Source organism: Mus pahari, chromosome X (assembly GCF_900095145.1).
Source record: "Mus pahari chromosome X, PAHARI_EIJ_v1.1, whole genome shotgun sequence".
NCBI classification, from domain to species: Eukaryota; Metazoa; Chordata; class Mammalia; order Rodentia; family Muridae; genus Mus; species Mus pahari.
The window spans coordinates 136,070,229-136,080,865 of NC_034613.1; the positions used below are offsets into that span (position 1 = coordinate 136,070,229).

At 41.0% G+C, this 10,637-nt stretch overlaps 1 protein-coding gene across 3 annotated transcripts in view; it reads right to left on the reverse strand.

Annotated features, from left to right (window-relative positions):
* Positions 1 to 5,197, reverse strand: part of Mbtps2 (membrane bound transcription factor peptidase, site 2) — a 49,932-nt gene extending 44,735 nt beyond the window's left edge. Inside the window, exons 1-2 of one of the 3 annotated variants that reach the window (XM_021188162.2) lie at positions 4,968 to 5,197; positions 253 to 401 (exon numbers count right to left, since the gene is read on the reverse strand). In XM_021188162.2, the coding sequence (XP_021043821.1) occupies positions 253 to 401; positions 4,968 to 5,042 (224 nt within the window). In that variant the 5' untranslated portion in view covers positions 5,043 to 5,197. The remainder of the gene's footprint in view (positions 1 to 252; positions 402 to 4,967) is intronic. The other 2 variants (XM_021188163.2, XM_029534284.1) reach the window with 2 other exon arrangements.
* Between the last annotated feature and the right edge of the window lie 5,440 nt (positions 5,198 to 10,637).

Sequence of the window (10,637 nt, forward strand, 5' to 3'; positions counted from 1 at the left end):
TCAGAATGGCTTTAAAACTCCTGGTACTTCTGTGATAACAGAAATGTACCACTATGCTCAGGTGCCATGACTTTTAATGTGTGAAAAAGCACAATGATACAATTCCATATATAAATTTACGTGTGTGTATGTGTGTGTGCGTATACATACATATGCTCAATAGATCCAAAAATGATGGAAATTGTTAATAAGCTATCTCTGATGATTATAATTTAATTACTAATTTAGACCAAAATTGAAGATGAAAAGTACCATTGGTAAAGCATCCTTGCTTTCCGCCGTCCCCAACTGTAAAAGGCACGATTAAAAATTGAAGTTTGCCATCTTATATGAAAAGGAGAGATGCTCAATCCATTGTTTTCCAGCCAGTCTTCATAAGAATGTTTAAAATACACAGATGACTAAGAGAAAGAAAAGTTCAGCATCACTCAAATTTGAAGAGCAGACTTATAACATAAGAAAACAAAGAAATAAATAAAATAAAGAAAATAAAGACTTTCTAAAAGAAATCAAGATGTTAGTGGTGCAAATGTTTATAATATTTTTTGAGATAGTTTCATGTAACCCAAGCTGGCCTCTGGCTTCCACATAGCTGAGGATGTCCTTGAATTTGTGATCCTCTTGACTCCACCTCCCAAGTGCTGAGATTACAGGCATTTGATACCATGTCCAGTTGATGTAGTGCTGGGGATTCATCCCAGGACGTCTGTATGCTAGGCAAGCACTCCACAAACTGAACTACAATCCCAGCCCCACCCAAATGTTTATAATCTTAAAGCCTCACTGTTTTTCTGCAAAGTATTAAAAGTCTCCAATTAACTGAGTAGGCCAGGTTAGTTTCCAGAGGTAGTTAACCCAAAAGTGAAATCTGGCTTACAGTCTCTAATTTAGGAATAGTTTTAAATTTTTCAAGGGATATTTTTTAAAAGACAACTGCTGTGGTTATGATGGTTACTTGTGACAAAAAGGCAGCTTTGGGAAAGATTTCCTTTTGGTCACAGCTCCAGAGTATACCTGGAACAGAAGATAAGGCACTGGAGGTATGTGGCTGAGGCAGCTAGTCACATTACATTCCTAGTCGAGAGGCAGAGGAAGAGGAAAGCTTGGGTTCAGTCCTTTCTCTGTTTTTATCTAGTTCAGGGTCTGACCCCATAGAAACAGTACCTCCCACATTTAGGGTGGGTTTTCTCCCTCAATTATCCTAAACTAGATAATCCCTTGCAGCCACATACACAGAGAATTGTTTCCATGGTGATTCTAAATCCCAGTAAATCCACAATCAAAAGTAGCCAGCACAGTGGAGTATGCCTGTAATCCCACTACACAATAGTGATGGAGAAGGAAAGGCAGAAGTAACTCTGAAAGTTTAGAGCCAGCATGTTTGGCACAGTGAGTTCCAGGCCAGCTAGACTCACATAGAGAAATGCTGTCTCAATCCTGTCTTCTCCAAATAGGAAACAAAACCCAAGAATTTGTAACAAAGATCCTGTGATCCATAAAGCTTTAAAATACTTACTATTCAATATAGAAGAGCCTGAGAGAAAGGAGGTCCAGTGACAAGCCCAAATAGGGATCCAGCTCAATGGCAGGCTCCAAGGCCTAACACTATTACTGATGCTATGGGGTGCTTACAGACTGGAGCCTAGCATGGCTGTCCTCTGAGAGGCCCTACCAGCAGCTAAAAGAGCAAGATGCAGATATTTACACCCAACCAATGGACAGAAGCTGGGGACCCCTGTGGTTGAATTGGGGAAAAGCCAGAAGCAGCTGAGGAGGGTGGCCCCATGGGAAAACCAGCAGTCCCAACTGACCCGGATCCTGAGATCTCTCAGACAGTGAGCCACCAACCAGGTAGCATACACCAGCTGCTATGAGACCCCTGACACATATATAGGAGACGACTGCCTTGTCTGAGAAACTTGAGGCCCCAGGGAGTGGGAAGGCCTGGTGGTGTGGAGCCATCCTCTTGGAGATGGAGGGGGGAAGTGGGGAAGGGATAGGGAGTGGTGGTGGTGGGGCAGACCCAGAGGGGGATGAAGTCTGGACTATAAAAAAGGATTAAGGACTAAAGATAAATAAAGTTTTTTTTTTTTAAAAAAACTTACTATTCCAGCCCTTAAAAAAATATCCTGATCTTGACAGGTGATGGAGACACACACCTTCAAAGCCAGCATTTTGGGAGGCAGAGGCAGGCAGATCTCTGAGTTCAAGGCTAGCCTGGTCTACAGAGTGAGTTCCAGGACAGCCAAGACTATCAGGGAAATCCTATCTCAAAAAAACCTCAAACTGTCACCACCACTACCAACAATCCTGACCTCTGCTTAGAACCATAAAGCTCATAAGAAATATGTACATCAAAACTTCAAGCCACATAAACTGTCTAGTAGCCAAATTTTAAAAAGATTCATTTTCATATATTTGTAATCTGGAAATATCCAAATCCAAACAATCATTTTAATGTGTAATAAATGTAAGAACAATGAGACTTTTATTTCTAGTATTCTTTGAAATGTGGAGTTAAAATTATACTCATAGCATATCTCTATTCAGACAAGCTTTTGCAGATGCTAGATAGCCACACATATCCAGTAACTACCACAGTGGATGGCACCACTTATTTCATTGCCACAGACAGGAAACAGGTCTTTTGAGATAATTTTTAGACTCTGAGTGGATTCCACAGAAGAGATAGCTTACTTTCAAGCAATATTTTCTATTTTCATCAAAGCAAGCCTCAAGTTAAACCAGACAAAACTAGAAAATTTACCTAATGTCCCCTTAAGTCTCAGTAGAAGCTCTTAAATTTCCCCAAGGGTTACAGTGATAGCTGGTGCTTATAAATAATCACAAGGTTCTTATAATTTGAAGTCCTTGGCTAAAGTAGATCTATAAATAACAAGGGAGTTACAGAAAGCATTGAAGTACTGTCATAACTGATGACCATCTGGATGAAAAAAATGCATTTGTCCTAGAAGGCTATTTCGGGTCTTTTACCATCATAAAGAAATGGCCACTGTCTGAATGCCAGTATCTGTTATTGTCTCTACTGTCCTCTGATGGCATTTTAAGCCTGCCTGTTTTCTACGACTTGAAAAGGTGACTGGCACACCTGTGCAGCAGAGGTTTACTGGGCTACAAAAACCAAGGGTAAGACAGCAGGATCAAGAGAAGGGAAAAGTTCTGAAAAGTCAAGCTCTCAGGCACTGGAGAGGGGGCTCAGCCAGTAAAAACAGTGGCTTTTCTTTCAGAGGACCCAGGTTCAAATCCCAGCACTCACATGGTGGCTAAAGAACCATTTGTAACTCCAGTGCCAGGGAATACTTCTTCTGAGTCCTGAGGGCACTGAATGCAAGCAGTGTACATGTACATAGAAGCAGACAAAAGAGCCATATTTTTTTTTCAGGTAAGGTTGCTTCCCATTCCTAGGCAGATACTCAATCAGTGCCATTTACTCAGGAGCTGGTGCCCCAAAAATTAAAGTCACATCACTCACTTGACCTGCGACTGACTGTACGAGTTTGATGAGTTCTATTTATCAGGAATTTTTTTTTAACATATGAAACATGAAGAAATCATGTGGCTTTTTCTTTGAGCCCCATCACCAAATCACTGTGGCCTGTGCTGCTAAGCACTAAAACCAAGTCCACTGCACTAGTGATTCTCAGACAAATGTGCACAGAAATGATCAGGGGACCACAGACCTTCAGACTGTGATTCTACAGGTCAGAGGTGACACCTAAGAGTCTGCTATTCTAAGAAGTGCCCAGATCATCTGAGTGTTGTTGGTCCTTGAACCTCCGATACAGTATATTATGTGGATGCGTAATATAATCCTCTCCATAAATTCAGATGATCCTTCCAATTGCTTTCCCTATTTAATGACAAGAAATGGAAGCACAGGTAGCGATCTGCCTAAGGTCACAAAGGTTAGGAAGTGGCAGAGCCTAGCTCTCTTAAGGACTACACTTCATAGTCTGGCATTCCAAAGTTTAAATATGACAAAGAAGCACAGGTGCCATTTGATTTTATTGTTTTCTAAGACAAAATGTCACGAGGTATTTTGTTTAAAAGAAAACAAACATGAAGGTTTTACTATTTACGATTGTGATTTTTTTCAAACCCTTGGGAATTTCTAAGTTCGTATTCCCCACCCCCACTCCATTCTAAGGATGTCTGAAACACGTGCTCAGACAAACTCTTGAAATTTCTTCTTACGATTCCAGCACCTACAACACTCAAAAAAAAAAAAAATGCGCTGTATGCTCAGAGTGTGTGGTCACTGTGAAAAAGGGAGTGTAGTGTGTAAATAGAATTTGAATAATAGAAAATGTGGCTATCTAAATTCTTGCTACTTAAGCATGCTACTTTTAAAGCACCGCCTGTGGGTCAGCACCGTCCTTAGGACAGAGAAACTGGCTGGAAATACAACATCTTAGCTTTCTTCCCAGATCTGACGAAATCCGAATCTAAATTTAAACCGGAACCACTGATGCTCCTGTGTACTTTCGAGTTTGACACCAGGGATCTGAAGTCACGATCTGATTTCGATTTATCACAATACTAGCAGCGAGCGTCTCACGGGTCCTAACCTGAGCACAAAGAAGGGCAGCAACAATGCCTTTTCTTAAGCGGAAGTTTTCGTCTCTTTCCTCCTTCCGAGCCATGCCTCCCAAGCCCGCCAGACTCCTCCCGGGAAGGAGCCCAACGCCGCAGGGACCCGGCGGCCGCATTGCGGCGGCCGGCAGGCGGTCACGGGCCGCCACACCCCTCCCCTCCCGCAGCCTGCCTGCCCTACTTTCTTTCCTCCGCCACGCGGGAGAGTGCACGGAGACGCCACGGGCGCTCGGAGCGGCTCCCGGCCCCGCGCCGAAACTCAGCGGGGGAAGAGAAAAGGCCTTGGGCGACCCAGGACCACGCGCACCAGCCCCGGACTCCGCAGGCTGGGGCCTGAGGCCTGAGGCCCTCACCTTCAACACCAAGTCGGCCAGGTAGATGGCGGTCCAACCACCCACCACCACCACCACCAGCGACACCGGAATCATAGTAGCGGCGGATGGATGGCGGGCCCCGGCGGCCTGCTTCTGCGAGCCCCACTCGGCCGTGCGCCCGCCCGAAGCCTTCCCGCGCCAGCATCCGCGCGGGAACCAAAGTGCTACCGGGTTCTTTGCTTCGGTGGCAACATTTCCCTCCGGACCCTTCCGGTGAGGACACTCAACCTTTTTTTTTTTTTTTTTTGCATATGCCGGAAAAAGCGCGCGGGCTGCTTTTCCTTGGGACGCTCGGGCTCCAGAATGCTCGACGCTCCTGTCGTCTGTCCGGCCGGTCAGCAGCGTGCTATTGACTCATGAGGCTTGACTCTGCGGTCTGCCCTTCTTTCCCACTGATTTCCATCTCCGGTTTGCTGTGCTTTTCTTATAGCCGGAGTTTGGGATTGTCAGGAGTACCGATACAGACCCACAGTTAAATTAATCACGTCTCTTTCTAGCTTCTCTATGTACGGCGACATCGTAATGGAGCCCTCGGTTGTTCCTTTCGGTGTTTTGAAAACTAAATATCTGTCTATACCTTAATCGAAAATCGTAACATTTCTATCCAGGGAATTTCTTTCTAGTTTCCCTTCCTAGGTATTTCCGTTCCCTGCCCCGTTCTGATTTTTTTTTTTAAAAAAAAATTGAATTCTGCATAAATAGAATCACACCGTTTAAATCTGGATTATTTCGCGTGACATTTCGTTTTGTAAAATTTGTCTATATTACTGGTTTTTATTTTAAGACAGGGTCTCACTATGCAGTCCAAGCCTGGCATGCACTATGTAGACTAGGCTGGCCTTGAACTTTCACAGTTAACCTGCACTTAAAAGTCGTGCATCAAAACACCTGGCTGTTAATTTTTTTTAAAGATTTAATTATTATTATATCTAAGTACACTGTAGCTGTCTTCAGATGCACCAGAAGAGGGCATCAAATCTCATTACGGATGGGTGTGAGCCACCATGTGGTTGCTGGGATTTGAACTTAGGACCTTCGGAAGAGCAGTCGATGATGCTCTTGATGATGCTCTTAACCACTTAGCCATCTCTCCAGCACTGATTAATTAAAAAAAAAAAAAAAAAAAAAAACCTTTTGTCAAAGACTTGAGGTTTGCGCTATTTCTACATATTGGAGTTCTAGAGCTGGAAAAATGGCTCAACAGGTAAAGGCACTTGCTGCCTAACCTGACTACCTGAGATCAGACCCAGGGGGACATGATGAGAGAGAAGCAGCCCTTGCAGGTTTTCCGTTGATCTACTCGCCTAGAAAATACGTTAAATGAAACTTTTTAAAATTGGAGCACTGACCATCTGTCTAGTGAACTAAAGTGTAGTTCTCAGCCTTGGTTGCACAGTACCTTCACCCGGGGCCTTTAAAATCCCCGATGTTTGTGGAGCATGGACCAATTAAATCAGGAGCTCTGTGAAACAGACCCAAGGCTGTTTATCCTTTTAAACGCAGTCCCGTCTCTGTGTCGCCCAAGTACAGATCCACCTAAGGACCCAGGACTTTGATACTCTGAGCTACACCCTCTAGCCACACGGCATTCTCTCTTTTTAAAAACAAAGTCTGTAACCCAGACTGGACTTAAAGCTCTACATAGCAGAGGAAACTTGTGGTCCTCTTTTCTCCAATTCCTGAGTGCTAGAATTACAGGTGTACACACACAATCAAGCCGGGATTCACATTCTCTATTAGCTATCCATAGGCTCTAGAAAAAGAGTGGTTTTGGTTTTGTAGCTAAAGTCGCCTTCCAGTTTCTGTAGAGCAACCTAGAAAATTATTCTAGTATACAAGCCATAGGCGTTGTCTACAGTGAAGCTAGTTGGAAACTTATCCTTGATTCATAAGAATAGGTGAACTTGGAGGCCTTATTTAGGTATATTCCTGCTAACAATTTCTCTTCTTTGGTTATATAGCCTGACTTTTCCCTTGGTTCACTCAAAAGGAACTACTAATCTGTAAACACCTTGATCTTGTGGCATAATGTGGTATTGTATTCGATGCCAGAGCTGTTGAGCAAGCACTGGAGATGGGGGGGGGCACGTCCTCCATTCAGTGACAGGCTCAGGGCGCAGAGTTTTCCTTGAGTTTTAATTTCTTGGTAATATGTCTCTCTGGCTTCAGAACTGACTCTGTTTTACCTCAGTTTGTATACATGTGTTTATGTGTTCTTATAAATGACTTGGATTTTTTAATGTAGCTGAATATGTTTCAAATGTTTACATCTAAGTACCCTGTGAATTCATAACTTTTTATATTTTCTTAGTGTTGTGTTAACCTTTGAGAATTTCTGAGGTGTGAATGCTAGCTAGATACTTACAAAATCTACTACTTGTAAGCTTATTTTCATTTTATACTTTAAATTTTAAATTTTAATTGATAGTAGTACATTTTAAATAGTTATATCTTTTAATCTGTCTAACAAAAAAAAATGACAGGGATTTGGCCAAAATGAAAAGTTAAAATTATACTTACTGCTCAAAATTTCAAAAATTAAACACGGTTGAAATTTTATCTCCCTACTATTTTCCAAATGTTCGTTTGTGTAAATGGGTTAGAATTTGTACTTCTGAATGTCTAAGTTTATTGGTACACTCTATTTTTTGACTTGACCTTTGTTTGCTTTCTATAATGGCTCTGTAGTTTTAACCTTGTTCCTTCCTGGGAGGAGGCCATTAACTTAACAATGGAAATGGCTTCTTTTTGTTAGCCTGGAGCTTTGTCTGGACCTTTTGCAGGGACAAGTACAAGCTACTGTGTGGCTATCTGATAACCCAACAGTGAAGGAAATGAGTTGATTGTGATTTTCTGTTCCCAGCTCAAAGATTGAGTTCTACATCTGAGTTGATTTTCCTACCAGGAGCACAGCAGTCATAACAAAGCACTGAATTGCCTCCTGCTGGTTGCTGGAATTTAGCAGTAGTGGCTGCCAGCTGGTGGCAGCAGAAAAAGCAGGATGGGAGACAGAATGGCAATGAAGGAAGCCCTGATGAAAAAAGATGGAGGTATTTTTTAGTAAAATAAACCTGTGGCTTAATTGGCAAAACATTTTGGATTTCAGTCAAGGAACTGTATTAAATAAAGGACACATAACTGTGCTTTTATTCATAGAATTTTCATTTTTTACAATATTTTTAGAGGGACATCAAATATTTTGACTGAGTGCAAACAGCTGCATATTAAAAATTGATACTTGGCTGAAACAGAGTGTCACTATATTCTAACTTCAGACATAAATATACATGAAATATGAATTTTTTAAAGTTGCATATAATTATAAATTAAAGCATTGGTATTCAATTAGTCATTGAAAAATATATTCATGTTTTCTTTTTTGGTAAAAAAAATGTTAGTTTAATCCATATTCAGAAACTTGTAAAATAAAAGGTAACAATGAAGAAATAATTAAGAAAGTTGTACAAACAACCATGGTTATTATTTCCCTTTATAAAAGTATTCCAATAAAACAAAATAAAAACACAAAAGTCAAATTACAGATTTTGGTTGTAGTACCTTCCCTGAGTTTCTTTGTAAAACATCAAATTTAAATAAGGCCATTTAAAAATGGACCTAGCCGGGCGTGGTGGTGCATGCCTTTAATCCCAGCACTTGGGAGGCAGAGGTAGGCGGATTTCTGAGTTCGAGGCCAGCCTAGTCTACAGAGTGAGTTCCAGGACAGCCAGAGCTATACAGAGAAACCCTGCCTCGAAAAACCAAAAAAAAAAAAAAAATGGACCTAAAGGCCTTCCCCCCTCCATGCTGCCATGGGAAATGCATTTACCATAAGAGGCTGCACCCACTGAAATGGCCTAGGGGCTGTGAAATGCCAATCTGCCTGTGTCTATACCACAGGATAACCTCAGGCACTGCAGCACATGACCCTAAAGTACTAACATTTTATCTTGACCTGCCATTATGTAATGCACAATACTGTATACCAAATGTAGACTAATAATTTCAGTTATTAATAAATATATTTCTAAGTGGGTTGGAAAGTATATAGCAAATTTTGGCAACAATATAGAAATAATTATTTTTTCCATGTGAAAAATCTTACACAAACAGGAGTTAGTAAATCACCTCAATCCACTAAATCTGTGTCATAAAAAAATTAAAAATAAAATGTCACTAGACCTACCTAACAACATAAGGTAGAAAAAACCATGATTATGTGCTAACGCTTGGGTACAGGCAATCTAATTCCCAAAGCAGTGGCTATCCCCTTAGCCTTTAACAAAATCAGCCCTATTATGTGTCTATTTGCTCTGATTAAATCGTATGTATATATGTATATAAGTATACATTACTGTGAATGATCAAGCACTCAATTCAAACAGCCAAGTTTAATCAAATTAAGGATAAAGGCTTACTTGAAATTAAAACTTTCTCTTTCCAATGTACTAAGTTATTTGCTAGATGAAATATTATTTTCTCATGAAGTGTAGAAAAAAAGCTCCAGATATATTTTTCAGTCATTCTAGTACATACCAAAGAGAGATGTAAAAGATCTGAAAACCTGCACATTTCCCTCTATCACAATGAAACTGAAAACTAATTTAGCAAAAGCTAATTACCATTAGCTTCTGAGAAGCTAATGACCGTACACTGTAGAACGCAGGAGTAAAATGGCAGTTCTAAACATGCTTCGACAGGTACAGACATTCCTACTATGTATTAAGTGTATGAATGACAGATGGGGAGTCTCGGGCACAGAAGAGGCTTTTTATTTTGAGACAGGAAAGCCTAGGTTGGCCTTGAACTCCGGATTCTTCTGACTTAGCTTCCCACATAGGTTTTCATTTTTAAAGTGTTGTACACTGGTCTGCAGAGCCATCCATGTGTGTATGGGGTGGAAGAATCTAAGATCAAGGCCATAGTTACAGGCTTGACTATATAGACTAGATACCTATAGGCACAATGAATTTAAATTCTTTATGAAACTTTATAAAGCCCCCTGTCCTGTGTACATAAGACCCCTAATCTAGCCTCTTTTAAACTATTCAAGTATGGTTCTGGGAACTGCCACTAACCTCCTGCCTTCTCTTGGGTGAAAAGTAAGTCCTTGTACAAAAAGAATCCCCAGATGTTGCATTACATGTAATCTTCATGGTTCAATATAGCAATTTAGTAACATAAGCATGTGACATCTACTTTGTACCAACTGAGTAACAGTATGTAAACCACTTCTTGATGACCTTTCAGTCTGGAAGCAACACATCTGTCCAGGCAGCTACCATTCCAGATCCACAGGGTACTTACTGCCCATTGAGGCAAGCCATACAGTGTCCTGTCTTCTCGAAATATTCCAGATGATTTCCATTTTCTTGAATTGAAATATCATGTTTTTTCACTTTCTGCTTCTTGAAATTTATTTCTTGTTGAACAGATGAAACCAGTCCTTCCACTAACAGATATACAACACTGTTTGCTTCGAGGTATCCTGCAAGACATTCAAATTCGGGTTTATTGGCTCTGAGCTCTTCTTTTGTAGGAATGTTTACTCCCATGAAGCATGGATATTTTACTAGTGGTGAAGCGACTCAAATGTACCTCTTTTGCACCAGATTCTTTGAGGAGTTTTATGATGGGTGAGATAGTATTGCC